Raw genomic sequence first — 15,986 nt, forward strand, 5'->3', positions numbered from 1 at the left:
TTGAGGGGAGTGACGGGAGGGAGCGTCCGGGTGCTGCCCTGCAAGCCGGGCACCTTCACTGGCTGTCTGCTTGGAGTTCAGTCCTTTGTCCGGGTGGATTGCCTCCTGCACAAATGAGAAGACCTCAGAGAGCTCACGTCATGATAAGACTCGTGTTTCTGCTTATCATGGAGCTTCAGCACCTCAGCATTATAAAGGGTCTGAGGAGAGTAACTCAGTCGTTCTATGCTGAACTGAGGAGCATTCTGTGGGAGCTGACAGGGCCGCTCTGTGGGTTGTAGGGTGAGCACCCTGCACAGTCGCCCCTGCACAGTGTGAGCATTCCCATGTCCGTCCCTGGAACACGGCAAAACAAGGCACTGCAGGCGTCAGGAAGGGCCACACCCCGCATGAGTGGCAGGCTAGCTGACGACCACAGCGGCCACTCACCAGGCGTGCAGCCTTGGTGGCAGCAAGATTTGGAGGCCCTCCCTTCATGGCCAGCTCTGGAAGCTCTGGATCTGATTTCTTTTTAAAAGTCAGCAGCATCTCGGGAGGGCTCTCCACCCAACCAGCCCTGTGGCACAGAGAGCCCCCTGTGCTGCCCCCTGACACACAGCCCCTCCCCCAGGCTCCATCTCAGACAGCTCTGGCCCGTTCAGGCATTTCCCCTTTGAATCCAGATCTCCCATTATCAGTCACTCCCAATCCCACATTTGAGCCACAGAGAACAAGATGACAGTCAGGACCCCAAGGCTGGCCTATGCCACCCAGGGCCAGTAGGAGCTCCTCCAAAACCCTGAGGAGGAACGAGGTGCTCTCCCACCACCTTTCTCCTCTGCCATCTGTATCCCTCGTCAGGCAGCTCTGCCTTGCCCTTCGAAGACCCTGCCCCTTGACAGGAGAACAGTCAACAGGTTGAGTCACGCACTTGCTCTCCACCGGATAGAGATAGTTACCAAGCCCTTGGCTGTGGCCCCAGCACTGCTGGCTTCCCGTCATCTGGCCCTACCTTTCCAGCACTCCCTCCCTGTGCGTGCCCTTCTCCTGTTGCACAAATGGCTCTGCATCCTGCCTACTTCTAGCCTAGTGGTTCTCATAGTGTGGTCTTTGCACCAGCAATGTCAGCATCACCTGGAAATTTGTTAAGAAACACAAATCCTCGAGCCCTACCCCACATCCACTGAATTCAGAAATTCTAGGGGTGGGACCCAGCAATCTGGATTTTCACAAACGCTCCAAATGATTCTGATGTTCACTAAAGTTTGAAAACCTCTAGTCAACCTGGCTCCCAAGCCTTGCTCAAGTCTGAGCTCGGCCGAGGACGCTCAGCTTGGACAAGGAGCTGGCTCCCTAGGGCAGTCTGGGCACCTGTCCTTCACATCACCAGCTAGTGCTGGCTCCCCGCATCCCTACTCAGGGCAAGGCCAGGGCCCCTACAAGAACAAAAGGAGATGGGCTCCCTCCCTCCCTCCTTCGCAGACAAGAACACCAAATCCCCCCCACCCTCTGCATCTCTCTACCTTCCCTCGGGCACAGGACCCCTTGCCTCAGGACTGAGCAGCCAGGACAACTGACTGGCTCCATCCCGCTCAGAGCTGCCTCCTAGCCCACAGCCTTGGAGTGGCCTTGCCTGCGTCGAGCCTGAGGCTACTACCTGGCCCACCTCGGGCCCCTGAAGGCCCACCTCTGCCTCCTTTCCACATGAAGAGGGCGAAATACAGAGAGGCGTAACACAGCCAGTTAGAGGTGGGGTTCGACTCTGACATGTGGCCTGGGTCGTATAGATCAGATCCTCAACCAGAGGAATGGCTTCTTTCATGGCTATCATCCAGGACTCATCTCTGATTTTAACAGGCAAACTCCCTCACCTGTCACCCCTACTACCTGGTCAGAGAACAGGGAAGGCTCTGGCCTCGCCAAGCCCATCCCAAAATGGGTGTGCTCAAGAAGGAGACATCAAAACTGTTCACAGTGATCTTCCTTCTCTTCAGTTTTTCACGAGTATTTTAATATATATTTTATATACAGTACAGTATATATTATAGTAATATATTTTACAATAATTTTTTATTCTCGGGGGGCATGGTTGAAAGTCTAGCTATCACTGGCATAAATAATTGGGTTGTCCAGGTGGGCCTGTGTCTTTCCTGACGTGACCCCCAGGGAAGGGGCTGTGGCTGCCCTGTCTCCTTCCCGCGGTTCCACACTTTCAGGAGGCAGGCAGATAATGTGGGCCCAGGGTAACATGGGAACGACCACCCAGCCACCTCTCCAGCCTCACCCAAAGCTGCTTCCTCCGGCAGCCCCTCCGTACCAGCCCAGCCAGTCACCGGGCCTGTTCCCCGACACACTCTGGCCCTCCCGCTCTGTAGTGTCCTGCTCTAACAATCCCGCTTCAGACCTAGGCTCACCCTCACCTCTTCCAGGAAGCCTTCCCTGACCAGCCACCACCGTCACTGCTGATCCTCACTTCCTAGGATGTAATCTTAGCTGTCCAGCCTCCCCAGCCAGACCTCCCAAATCCCCCCAAGGCAGCAAACTTATCTTCTATCACTTCATGGTTCCCCTCTACCCTCAAGGTAGCCCTAGTCTTAGCGTGTTAACTAATGACCTCTCAGCGGAGCCTGGTTCCTCACAGCCCTGCTCCCGTCTCTGGAATGGTCTCTGCCGCGGAGGGCACCCCCACCCAGGCCTACAGGGTGCCAGAGCCAGGACTCTCCTCCCACAGGTGGCAGAGCGCTGCTCGCCTGGAGACGTTCGCCTGGCTGCCACCCGCCAGTGTGTGTCCCCTCAGCAGCACAACTGCTCCTCCTCCTGTCACCCCTTGGGTGGGGAGCTCAGCGACGAACTGGGCATGTGAGTGACAAAAAGCCACAGAGAACAGAATGAATCTACCACCTCCAGACAGGTCCTGACCGTCCCCAGAGGGCCAGTCCAGAAGGGTGTTGGCAGGACTCAGCCCTGATGGGACATTGAGCTGAGTGCAAGCTCCTTCCAGAAGCTCCCATGTCAGCGCTCCCTGACAGGGGCGGGGTGGTGGGGGGCCAGGCAACACCAGCTGGGGCAAGCAGCACAGGGCTGGAGAGGTTCTGGCAGCAAGGAAGAGTGAGGTCTGCACCCCGGGCTCCTCAGCCAGCTGCCGGGAGCTGACCCTGACTAGACGTCAAGCCAAGGGGGACCCCGGTTTTCTCCTGAGTTCTAGTCCTCCAGCTGACCTGTGGACTGGACGGAGTTGCCCCCAGGCAGGGGAGGCACGGGGCAGGGGAGCACTGTGCCGGGAGGTCTGCTGAATAAATAGGAGTCCTCCAGGCTGAGGAGCTCTCTCGCCTCACTCTTGCCTCAGCGGTGCCTCTGTCCAGGCACTGCTCGCATTCTGGGAGACGCCCAGCTCGTGCAGAGGCAGGGCGAGAGCACAGTGTCACAAGTCCTTCGTGGACCTCCATTAAAAGTGCAGTCACTGCTTAGGAAGCATAGACGGCTCGTGTCCTTCTGGACGGGCCTGCAGGGCTGAGGGGCATCAGGGAGCAGACAGCTGCTCCACACCCACCGGGCAGGCCTCTTACCCTCTCCTCTCCACAGCTGCCGGTGTTGGCAGTACGTCTCAGCAGAAGAGCTCTGTGATGCCCGGTGTCTGGCCAGGGCCCCCCAGCTCTCCCTGGCCTGGGGCCCCAACAGAGAGCTGATCCTGAGTGTGAAGGGCGAGGCCGGAGACAGCATCCAGAGGGTGAGCCCAGCTAGGGAAGGGCTGGGATAGAAGGGCAGCCTCTGCCCAATGGGGACAAGAGAGAGAGCCACCTGGGCACCTGTGACTGCAGAAAAACCAGGCACCAAGTCTAAAGACACCAGGTGGTGGAAGAGAAAGTCCATCTGATAACCAGTCTTCCCTGCCTCATCTGTTGCTATCCACGTGAATTTCCATTCTGCAAGCTGGAGGGAAGGGCAGAAGGAGGTATTTCTTAGGTCAATGTCAACCATTCAGTCTGAATGCCAGAGGGATCTGAGAAAACATCAGCTTCACTTTACAGAAGTGTGAAGTGAGGCCCAGCGATGTGAAACCACTCACCATGGTCAGAGAAATGGTGTAAACCCTGCCAGAGCCAAGCCTGCGCCTCTGGTCCCAGCCTGGACCTCTGGCCACAGGGCAGGTCCGTCTCTTGCCCACCATACTATTGGCCATGGCTGTCTTCAGGGCCCCGATGCTTCATCGAGGTGGGAGGGGCAGAGGACCAGAGCCTGGACACAAGTAGGGCCAGCCCTGGATATTTGTCTGCCAGAAGGTTCTGGGTGGCTCTGTCTGCTTGTCACTGAAAGGTAGGGAGGATCATCTGGCGTGGGAGTGGACAGCAGATTTGGGGTGATAGGGACATGTTTCTAAGTTGTTCCATAAGTAGGACATTTGCAGGCAGATAGAAACAAGGGGCAAACAGTGGCTCAGTACAGGGACTGAGTTAAGTCAGGGGTGTTTTCTGAAGATGGGGAGGGACCCAGGCACAGGTGGCCACCCGGGCAAGTTTCAGTGAGGAAGGAGGCTGACAGTGGACGTCTCTGAGCCCCCTCACCAGGGGCTGTGCCCGAGGGCTCAGTCTGGTCTCTGCGCCCCCACCTCTGGGAGCCTCGTTGCCCCTCCTCCTCTCCCCGGGCGTATGATGCTGTGATGCGTGTTCTCAGGAAGTAGCCAGCGCTCTGGGCCCAGACCCATCCTTCCAAGGGAGCGCCAGGGTCCATCTGGTCCAGTGTGGCCCCCACGGCATCTTCGGCCTTGTCATCTCCAGCATGGCCATGCTTGGCTCCCTCCTTGGTAAGCACGTGGTACCAAGCCCAGGCTCTCCCAGAGAAAGTGGGTGGAGTGAGGGCGTGGCTGCTTTCCTCCTGGAAGGGGAAGGCGACCGCACTGCGAGGCGCAGCTGCAGCCCCTAGAAATCTCTCAGCTCTGTCCCAGGGTTCAGGAGGCCAGGGTCTGGCAGGGACACAGAAGGCCAGGTAGGAAGACAGTCTTTGGGGAGGCAAGGGCCCCAGAAGGGCTGGAACTGCTCTTAAAAGGGAATCGAGACAGGGTGGGGCCAACAGGCGGTGTGTATGCCTCCCCAGACAGGCCAGGTCCTTCAGCTTTTCGCCCCCAAACTCTTCCAGGACCACCTGTGTCCAGCTCCCGGCTGCAAAGGCGTCGCTGGACTGCAGGCCCGGCATACCCTGTCCCCCAGGCCCCCAGCATCCCTCCCCACATTCCAAACCCAGTGATCTGCTTGATAGAAGAGGACGTGATTCTTTTCCAGCTTCAGATTCACCCTGACAGTGAGTCTGCCCCTCGGCCCCGCCCTCCCGCTCTGGCTCCCTCATCCCTCCCTATCCGTCTGCCTGGTGACATCACGTACAGACCGTGCCTTCGAAGTCGTGGGGCACAGGCTGGTGCTGTCCCCTGCTCTCGGCCTGTTCGGTCACTTCCCTGGGGGCCTTCATTCCATATCTTGAGCAGATGTTTCAGCTCCAGCATTCTGAGACTCCTCCTGCAGCCCGTGGAGGTGTCAGACTTCTGTGCCTTGGGGGGAATGGATTTTGAGGAGAAAAAACATGGGGCAGAGAGGTATGGAATAGAAAATAAATATAAATGTAACCTGTGTGGCTGTCTTATAACCATGGCAGATTAGTACAGAGAATGCCCTGTACGGAACAACACACTGAAGGCTCCAGATCGAGGTCCTCCCTTTGGGGAGGCTGAGGCTTCAGTCTCTGGCATTTGGAATGTAGGCAGCATCCTTGCTTTTGGCCAGATCGCCGGGTGTGTGGCACAGCCTGTGCTTTTCAGATTTACACAGAATGGCCACTTGGCCCAGGTAGAAGTCAATGAAGTGTTTCGTTCCACGTGTCACGTAACCACTGATGTACCTCCCCGAGACGCGTGCCAAGGCAATGAGTGTCAAAGAGGGGAACACTCCCTGGAAAGTGAGCTCCACACTGGACATGTGTGCCCTGGTTTCTAGGCCCAGCTCTTCCACAAACCGCTGGGAACTGGGGTAACCTCCACCCTCTCTTCACCTTGATATTTACCTCTGCCAGTGAACCCATTTGCGTTCCCCCTTCTCCCCACTGTGAGGGAGGTAAGATCAGAGCCCCATCATGAGGGGCTGGGGGGCTCAGGAAGAAGAACTAACACCTGCACACAGGTAAGGCCTCCTTGTGCAGTGGGAACAACCAGGTGGCGCCTGCCTGTATGGCAGCCCCATCCACCTCCTTAGCTGCTCATTCTCTCAGCCATCCCATAGCATTTATTGAATACCTGCTGCATGTCCATACTGTGCTGCCTTCCAGGGGTGCACAGTTGAACACGTCCCTGTTCTGAGAGTCCCAGGGCATCAGGCTGGCCTCACTCACAGAGGGGCGTCAGGCCTGGTGCCCCCTGCTCAGAGTGTGCCCTCTCTGTGGGCAGAGGGAAGAAGAGTCTTGCCTGGCAGCATGATTACTAAGGGCACGTTACATACATGAGAGGGGAACTGTGTCTCAGCCACTCACTCTTGTGAGCACAGGATGCTGAGCTCCCCAGATGTGGGCTGCCCCAGGCTGGGGCTGGGGAGGCCTCTGGGACCCAGCCCAGCCCCGGCTCGCTCCCCAGATCGCCCAGCCAGTCACTACCCCGTGTACCAGAAGCAGCACCTGTTCAACAGCAACCCCCACTGGGACTTCGGGGCCTTCAGGAGGCTCAGCCACCTAGTGCGAGAGACTCAAGTCAACTTCTCCAGGTAATGCAGCTGGGCTGCTGGGGGACTCGAGGGGCCATGGGGCCATGCACTTGGTCACAGCCTCCTCCTCCATGGCCAATAGGAAGACTCAGGAGAGGAGGGGAGGCTGCAGACCATGTGGGAGATGAGGCCAGAAGAGACCACAGGCAGGCGAGGCCTCCTGAGGGCACACGTTGGGGTGGGGGGGCGGGGTCACAGGCAGCTTCCCTGGACCACATTATTCATGTGTGTTGTGGGGGAGACCCTGCCATGGCTCAACGTCACCCAGACTCAGCCTGCTGAGAGCAGCCCACCAAGGCTGACTCTCTGTATTCTGGCCCTTCACCCCCAGGTTTGTCCACCAGTTCTTAGATCCGGGCACATACGTGTTTCGAGACAACGCACTTCCCGAGAGCGTTGTGGTGGTGTCGGTGAAGGAGAAGGGGATAGCCTGCGGCCCTGGCCTGTCCTCTGTGCAGCCCTCCTCCCCGTACCAGCTCTCCAGGCATGGCATCGTCAGGCACAGGCTGCCAACCCTGGGCCCAGACTGGGCCGTGATCACAGGTACTGACCCCAGACCAGAGTAGCCAGGACCTGGGGTTGGTGCCAGGAGTGTGGCACAGCAGAACCCCCAGCCCCATCTGTGACTCTGGGTACAGCCCCAAAGACTTCAGGTGTGCACAAGGACAAGCTTGCCCTTGAACTGGGGCTTCATTTGCCAGACAAAGAAAACTGAATTTCCTCCACTAGGGTCTCCTTTCTCACCCTCCCTTCTCCTCTACCTCAGTCCTGGGAGCTTCCCTGGGGAGCGAGTCCCTGCGCGGTGAGTGAGTTGCACGGTAGAGTACCAGGATCGCAGGGGTGCCTCCTGTAACCTCCTCTCTGGGTTTTCTCATCTTGTTTCCTTCTTGTCTTCATGAGTCAGCAGTCTGCACTGAGCCCTCCGGCTGAGCCCAGAGCATGGGGCATTCATGGCCCCCACCCAGGTGGGACAGAGAACACTGCCCTGCAGGGGCCAGGTGCTAAGCCACCTGGGCACAGGGCAGCCAGCAAGCCACATGAAGCACAGGGCAGTGCTGGGACCTGCCGGGAAGGCCAGCAGCAATGTCCTGGGAGGGGTCTTACATGGTGGGGTGTGGGGAGAGGAGCATTCCCAGGAGGACACCTGACATCACAAAGCCCCAGAGGCAGGAATGAGGTTGATCTACAGGGAGCTATGAGGAGTTAAAGCCTGAAGGCAGCAAGACAGAGAGACCAGGGCCAAGGGGCAAATGCAAAACGCTGCTCTCCGGGCCAGCGCAGCCTGGGGAGGTTCTGAGTGGTCATCATGTGGCCCTTCCGCTCTCCCCGCAACTTTCAGGGGTGCTGCTGGCTGTCGGCTTGGCAACTGCGCTGCTGACAGGCCTGGGCCTTGTGCTGAGCCCCCCGCTGGCCCAGACCTGCCCAGTCAGAGCTTGGAGACTCCGGGGGAGGGGCCTCAGGGAGCCTCACGTGCCTGCTGACTGCGTGCCTCTCGGGGACAGGTGAGTCCCTTTCTGCTCCTCACACATTTCCCAGCCCTGCCCCAGCCTAGGGACCGCCACTGCCCACTCTGGCCCAGCCTACACTCCTGAGCCTGGCATTGCCCTGTGGACTCAGGAAGGAACGCCCTCCTGAGCTGGCCTGTGGCGCTTGTCACCAGCTCCCCGGGTCCACGTGAGCCCTGCGCCAGCCGTGTGTGTCTGTGCGCTGAGGCTGAGGCTTCCTTCCAGCCTTACCGTCCGTGAAGACCTCGGTCCTCAGGGCTCTGGGGAAGGAGCCAGCTGCAGGCAGAGAGCCGTTCCCCGGGACACAGGTACCACGCCGGCGTGCAGTGAGTCGTCCCTCTCCCCATCCCCGCTCAGCCTGCCCTCCACACCCCCTGCACCCCAGCCACACACTCTGGGGAGCGTCTCATGTTTGTGCAGCACTGACAGTTTGCAGGACACTTCATGCTGTCCTTTGATCCTCACGACAGAGCCTAGAAGTGAGTGTTTTCAGGTGTTGTCCTGTCCCCATGTTATAGACAGAGAGAATGAGGCTCAGAGAGACGTGAGTGACTTGCCCAAGGTCCCCAGGCAGCAAGCGCTGGAGAGAGGGTGCCACTGGGTTTGAGGCGAGAGCTCTCTGGTCCTCCCTGTGCTGGTCAGGAGCTCCTGGGGCCCCAGGGCAATTCTCCAGCTGGTGGCTACCTTGCCCTAGCTCACCGCAGGGGCAGAAGCGAGGACCGTTCTCCAGGCTCCCTTTACACAATCACTCACCCACGCCTGTCAGTTCCTCTTCACACCTGGAGAACTGGGTGTTGCCTTGGTGCTCAGGAGGACCTCGGGGATCCAACCCTCCCCCTGTGGCCCCGGACCCCAGCCCCGACTGTGAGCAGGAAGTACATGCAGAGGGGCATGGAGGGAGGCTCCACGGAAGTGGGCCCTTCACCTGCTTGGGACAGCATCAGACGATGGGACAGAGGCCCTAAGTCCTCATTGACCTGGGTTCACACAGCTTGAAGGTTAATTCCACTGGTTCTTAACTGCAGAGTTGCAGGGACCACAGGAAGTGGGCTGAACGTGCAAGGGCCAGGGAGGGGGCGCAGAGAAATGAGTGGTTACAAGCATGATCATGGGATCACACCAGTACTGGAGTCTTGCTAGCTGTGTGAACCTGAACACAGGCCTCCCCATAGCACACACCCCCTTACACACACACATGCACACACATGCACATGCCACACACATGCATATACACGCCCACACGTGCACATACATCATACACATGCACAGAAGCATGCACAATCGTGCCAGAACACATACACACTGTCCAGGGCTGGGCTGGCTCTGTGCTGTCCTGACTATGCCTTTGCATGGGGCTTAGAGGCTGGTCATCCCTCTGCTGGCGACTGTTCTGGACAGTGCCGACACCAAGAACTAACAAGCCAGGACAAGTCAGCCCCTCTCACCCCATGGCGCCCCTCGTGGGTGATCTACAGGGTGGGCTGTGCTGAGTGTGGACAGTGTGGACATAGTGAGGGCTGCTAGAGCCAGAGACTGCCCCTGGCACTGTAACCGTTAAATGCAGCCTCTATTCAGGGCCCAGCACAGGGCCGCGGCTCACTGCTGAGAGCTCCCATGGGAGGAGGGGGCCCAGCGGGTCTGACCTGGGGTGCCAGGACAGGGTTCCTTTGGTCGGAGGACTGGTCCCTGAGGGGAGGGTGAAGTGCCCCTTTGCTGTGGGGCGTATGACAGGGCAGATGGAGAGGGGCATCTCGATGGAGTGGGAGGACCCAGTCCTGTCTTCTGAAGATCTGCACTCCCACCCTCGTCCCACCTGACCAGCTGGTAGCTCAGGGGACTGGTCCTAAGCTGGCCACAGAGAGGGAGGATGGAAAGCAGGCTCCGTCCGGGCCGGGCGGGTGTTGCTCTCAGAGTGAGAGCTGCCCCGTCGTATCGCCAGCATGGATGGGACTTCCCCTTCTCCCGACATGCACCCCCAGGCCTGGGACAGGGCGGCCTAGGGACTGGCAGTGGACGCTCACTCAGCTTCACATCCACGTTCCTGCAGGTGCCACCCAGCTGAGCCCCAGGCCAGCATGGGGCCTCACCCCACGTTTCTTCTTCTGCCTTCAAGACCCAGCTCCACACTCCACAGGGGAACGGCAGCTGCACAGGGGTCTCCGTCCCCCAGACATGTCCTTCTAGCAGAGCAGAGGGCGTTTGAGGGAGAAGGAGGTCAAAGGGTTAAGGCTCTTCGCGGAGGGACATTCCTAGGGATGAGAGAGAAGCCCACTCGGGCCCAGAGACTTGGGCAGGCAGCGGCCTCCATGGAGGGGCCCCGATTCGCTCTCCGGGAGGTGGCCTGGGTCACACGCCGCAGCCTGAAGGCCAGAGGAGGCCCCTTAGCCAGAGAAGCACGTGGTGAGCATCTGCCGTCTGTGGAGCGTGCGCAGGGCACTGTGGGACTCCGAGGAGAAGCTCTTCAGCCCGGCTGGACAGGAGTCCACAGAGCAGGGGGCCAGCTGGGACGAGACCTGCACAGGGGAGCAGTTGTGGGAATGTGGGGACAGTGAGATGAGTTCAGGTGGAGGGAAGGGGTGGAGGTCACGCAGTCAGACACAGCCTGGAGGACCCAGCAAACAGCTCCCCAGGTGGTTGGCAGGTCATCCAGGACAGGGAGATCCACCCTCAGCAGAGCTCTGGGGTGACGCCAGGCCCAGACAGACAGGCTACAGGTCCTTGTCAGTCACACCCACACCACAGAAGGGGCTCTCTGCTGCCCCTGAGGTCCTCTCTCCTCCCCATGCTCCTGTCAAAACTGACCTCCGCCTTTCTTCACCAGAGCCGATGCTCCTCCCAGCATCTCTGCCCTCCTCGGCCCCTGATCCTGCTGCAGAGCTCTGAGGGGAGGAGGGAAGTGGCTGCGCCCGCACCCCTGGGCCCAGTGCCCTGCTCCTGGCTCCTGTTCATCTCACAGTCTCACTCCAAGGCCTCTTCCTGCAGGGGAGCCACACCCTGTGAACACCCTAGAGGACTTCAGCGTCCGCACACTCTATGACAAGCTTGAGGACCAGAGCCTGCACTTGGTGGCCCAGCTGAGCAAGCACAGGAGCGACGCACTGGCCTTCTACAGGGGCGCCAGCCAGCAACTCCAGGGGCTCAAGGTCAGCCCCAATTCCCAGACAACCAAGCCACTATCATCCCCACTGCCCTGGGGAACAGCCACTCAGCCCCATCTGGAAATTGCCTGAGCCAAGAAGGACACTCATAATGCAGCCCTGGTTCTTCCAGGACTTTCTGCAGGGCGTCAGCATGACCGAGCGGCAAGATCTGGGCAGAGGTGGAGACCTGGAGATGGGAGCCAAAGCCACTGCCAGGACAGACACTGGGCAGAGAGAGGAATGGTGCAGTGGTCACACTGCAGCTTCTCCAAGGGTGCGCTGGCAGCATCCTCTAGGTGAGAGGCAGGGCCTCGGGGTGGGGCTGTGACACTAGCTGGAAAGTCATAATATTAAGTCTAACTTTGTAGAGCGCCTGACTGTGCATCTCACATTTACCATCTCGCCTGGTGTTCAGCACTCCTGTGCACTAACTGACAGCATCGACCCTGAGCACCGAAGACTGTTCTGGGCCCAGGGAGGGGCGTGATTTGCGAGGGAGGGGAGACTCCGATGCCTCATGTCAGAGTGAGGTCTGGCCCAGCTCTCCTGCTGCCACGCCCACCGCCGTGCTCTAGGGCTGGCCTTGTGCAGGGCACCAGGGTGACAGGGGCCCAAAGGCTCTTGGCAGTCTCCCTAGTTTATACTTTAGCTTTGTTTTTCTAAATGGCAAAAGTCATACACACCCCTTACAAGTGTTCCATTAGTGCAGAAAGTATATAAATGGGAAGCTGGAATCCACTTGCCCCGGCAGCCTGGCAGCCCCACAGGTCTGTAAGTGAATATTCTGAATGTTCATTTGCTCTTTTGTGAACCCCATGGAAGGCCCCTCCCACAACAGCTGATTCTCTGAAATGCTCCTGCCCCCAGGTGACTCTAGAGCTTTTCCTGGTTGTCGAGGCTTCTTCCTGCAGGACGTGGGGGTTGAGCTTCGCTGCAGGGAAGCACGTGTTCAGTGCCCATTAGGGCTCCCAAAGTGTGGCAGGACGGGGATGGTGTGGAGGGACATCCCTGGCCGCCTGCATGCTTTCTGGCTTCAGCCAAACTCAGAGATTACAGAGTCCAAAACCACGCATCACCCTGGGCAGTTCTGGCGGACGACAGCTGTGGGTGTGCAGGCCCCCAGCTACCCCTAAATGGCCCTCATGTCCACATGTTTGGGCCACAGAACAAAGCACAGCTCCGACTGCCATTGAGGGTGACCCTGCCTTCATGTTGTAAGTGGTCTGAGTCCGTCACCCCACTTTGCTTCTGGCCCCTCTCCCACCCTGTGAGTGCCCAGCAGGGGCCAGCCTGGGGAGGGAAGGGCGTCCGCAGCTGCTGTGTGCAAGGCCGTGTCATAGTCCCCGCAGGCAGGGAAGTCCAGAACTTAGGGCTCTGTGGTCCCCTCACCCAGCAACTCTGACCAGCCAGTCCCACCCTCAGCTCTCGCTGGCAGTGGCTGCACGCTGCCGGAGACTCTGCAAGCCCCTCCTGTGCTCTGAGACAGGGGGAGTGTTCGTGCCTCCCTGGCCAGGATCTGTGGGCGCTCGAGGAGGCTGTTCCCTTCTAGGAACAAACAGCCGTGGGCTCAGCAAGGACTCCCCAGCCCCATAGCGTGATCCGTGAAGGCCTAACCTCAAGGCAGGAAAATCCAAGGTCGTTGCCGCAGGTCATCCATGTTTGAATCCACACCTCAGCATAAAAACAGCTGATCTTCCGTCTCCTGGAGCAGCTTGTCAGACAGCAGATTGTTGGCTTCTTAGAAACCAGTGGGTTGCAATTAGCATTAAAAAAAAAAACTAGAAAGGAATAAAATTGAAACTATCGGAAGTAACACATGTATAAAAGCTAGTCTTGCTTCCCACAGCTCTCCTTGCTGTTTACACACACACACAGGAGGGTAGGAGCGATGAAGTCTTAGTGGGTTTGGTTCAGAAGTTTGGAAGCCACTGTCTGGGAGGAAGGCTAATAGTAGGAGAGCCTGCCCCTCGGTTCTGTGCACAGCGCCCTGGGGCTCTTGGGGGCTCTGAGACCACAGATTCGGAGGGCGCTGTCTTCTGCAGCCCCGCGCTGTTGTAAACTCTGGGCAACCATTACCTCATTTAACCCACTCAGTTGTCACGGGAAACCTCTGAGTGATATTGTCATCATCTCCATTTTATAAAGGAGGGAACTATGGCCTAATGAGGCTAAAGTTCCCCCCAAAAGTCACACAGAGAGTGACAGAGCCAGTCCTGATCTCTGCTCCATCCCTGACGCGCCCCTATGCCCCTAGCTAAAGGGCATAAAGGAACTCAGCTCACTAGCCCGAGGGCCCGTCACTCACCACCAGGCTCCAGTTCCCGGAGCCCCGGAGCCGGGGCACAGTCCTTCCCACGGAGCTCCCTGGCCCTTTTGGGGAGGCGGGCTGGCCAGCCCGGCCTGGGGTCTCATCCCTTGTTCCTCAGTGTAGATCACTCTCCACAAAGGGGTGTTTGGGGCTGAGGTCCAGGCCCTTGTGTCACTTTTTGCATGAGCGCAGTCCTGGAATAAGGGGGCCATCTGTCCTCATCAGCCTTCCAGAACCCAGCCCCAGGGATGAAGAGTCAGGGAACAGGTCAGACAGGTGCCAGAGACCCTCCCTGGTTTGTGTGTGTGTGATGAATGTGCATGTGTGCATGTGTGTGAGTGTGTTGTGTGTGCATGCCTATGTGTGCATGTATGTGGTATGTGTGTGTGGTGTGCATGTTTGTGTGTGGCCTGTGGAACCCTGGAGACCAAGCCATGATGCCAAGAACCTTCCTTGATCTTCTCTCCAAACCATTCCCCCTTCCTAAATTTCTCAGCCATACACTTCTAGGCTGGGACATGTGGCCAAGTGATCATGAGTAAGAGAAGGATAAAGAAAGCTGCTTTCCTGGGAAATTCACCTGAGACTAAGCTGTAAACCTCTCTGTCCTGAAGACCCTCTCCATGGGCGCAGAGGGAGCTGGGTGTGGAGGGCTGAGTGAAGCCTACTCCATTCCCAGCTACTGCTAACTGAAGCCAACGATTGCAACTTTTTCTTGGGGGGGGGCACTTTTTTCCAAAAAAGTTATGTGATGAAGTTTTGGCAAATTAAAAAGAAAAAAGCAGTTAATCAACACTTTGGCGAAATTATCCTACAACCCAGAAAACTCTCTCCGGGTGGGTCTTCCAGGAAGTGTCACTGCGCAGCCAGGGGAGACTGTGCCGAGCCACGGCACTGCCCAGGCCGGGGTGTCGTGGGTGGCCTGGGAGACATGCAAGCAGAACACAGCACTTAGAAGCATAGAGCAGTCACAGGTAGCAGATTAGAAGCATAAATAAAAGATGGGTAGATCTGTAAACATGTCTGTGCTTAAAAAAACTAAGAAACAGAGTGAGATGTGTAGGAAGGGAAGAGACCCTGTATAAAAATGGAACCACTCATACACAGAACACCATGAAGGGTTCTTCATGGTTCATTCCACATACACGTAGCACACTGGAGCGACTGCCTGAAGGAAAGAGAGTGATGGAAGTGGGGTCTGGGATGAGAGAGAAACATAAAATAAAGAGGCGAGAGACACACACAACCACACACGAGCCTCCGAAAACAGGGACGAGTGAAGTCAGTGTTAGGCGGGGCATCTGTGGTCAGACAAGATGATGTGCCTGAGGTCCTTCTCCTTGTCCTTCCCCAGGCGGCACCCCCAGCATGTCTCCACTGGGCTTTCAGTCGAAGCTCGACAGAATGATTGCGGCCCTGGCATCTGCACTTTCTCACGCACGTGGGCAACCAGCCAGGGCCCACAGGAAGGTGACAGATCCCCAAGGGCCTGTGTGTACAGAACAACTACCCTGTCAGTCTGACCCCATGGAGATTCAGTAGACACACACAAGCGCGCACACGCTCACACTCACATGCATGTGCACACTATATACAACCACACACATGCACGATTACATTCACACATGCAATGCACCACACACTCAGGCCATATATTCACACTCCACATATGCAAACACATGCACTCACACACAGGTACATGACCACACACATGCACACATTCCCACTCTTACAGACTACACACATTCACATGTGCACATACATCACACACTCACACATGACATACACATACACACATTATACCACACACTCACATTCACTCGGGCCTCACACCCTGCAGGTGGCCCTGCACTCTGGCCAGAAACCCAGGTGCGCGACCTGTGCTCATAGGTTCACCCCTGGCTTCGGCTCTGGATCTCCTCCGAGACGGTTGTGGGAGACAATCTCCCCAGCCTGCTAGCTGATCTGGCCCCTCACACAGAGCCCGGGAGGGAAGCACAGCGTGTCACAGGGAACGGGGGTGCAGAGGGCCTCTGTCAAGGAGTCCCCACACGGTGCACTCACAGCGCAATAGGGCAGCATCTGTGGTGGCACGTGTCCTCGAGGGGCCTAGAGGCAGTAAAAAGGGAGACCACAAGCCCTCAGCGGGCACTTGGGGCCCCCAGGAGTGCCAGGCCGTCTGTAGCCGGGCCACACTGAGACATGCAATCACAAGCTCAGATCAGCGCACGTGGCTGTGTTGGTGAGCAGCGCTGCCCTCGTTCATCACTGTGCTCTTCTGGGCCCAGAGCCGAAGAAAACTTACAGGACTGTCCAT

At 57.9% G+C, this 15,986-nt stretch overlaps 1 protein-coding gene across 6 annotated transcripts in view; it reads left to right on the forward strand.

Annotated features, from left to right (window-relative positions):
* The window catches only part of LOC106781854 (uncharacterized), a 55,470-nt gene that overhangs the window by 23,211 nt on the left and 16,273 nt on the right, over nucleotides 1-15,986 (forward strand). For 3 of the 6 annotated variants that reach the window (XR_011427895.1, XM_070240066.1, XM_070240068.1), the window contains 11 exons: nucleotides 2,711-2,838; nucleotides 3,562-3,706; nucleotides 4,651-4,780; nucleotides 5,113-5,274; nucleotides 6,590-6,716; nucleotides 7,048-7,259; nucleotides 8,056-8,218; nucleotides 8,447-8,529; nucleotides 11,204-11,364; nucleotides 11,492-11,657; nucleotides 15,024-15,139. Coding sequence is in view for 4 of the 6 variants with exons in the window: in XM_070240066.1 (XP_070096167.1) it covers nucleotides 2,711-2,838; nucleotides 3,562-3,706; nucleotides 4,651-4,780; nucleotides 5,113-5,274; nucleotides 6,590-6,716; nucleotides 7,048-7,259; nucleotides 8,056-8,218; nucleotides 8,447-8,529; nucleotides 11,204-11,364; nucleotides 11,492-11,657; nucleotides 15,024-15,139 (1,593 nt within the window). In the remaining 2 variants the exon portion in view is untranslated. The remainder of the gene's footprint in view (nucleotides 1-2,710; nucleotides 2,839-3,561; nucleotides 3,707-4,650; nucleotides 4,781-5,112; nucleotides 5,275-6,589; nucleotides 6,717-7,047; nucleotides 7,260-8,055; nucleotides 8,219-8,446; nucleotides 8,530-11,203; nucleotides 11,365-11,491; nucleotides 11,658-15,023; nucleotides 15,140-15,986) is intronic. The other 3 variants (XR_011427896.1, XM_070240069.1, XM_070240067.1) reach the window with 2 other exon arrangements.

This window comes from Equus caballus, chromosome 17 (genome assembly GCF_041296265.1).
Source record: "Equus caballus isolate H_3958 breed thoroughbred chromosome 17, TB-T2T, whole genome shotgun sequence".
NCBI classification, from domain to species: domain Eukaryota; kingdom Metazoa; phylum Chordata; class Mammalia; order Perissodactyla; family Equidae; genus Equus; species Equus caballus.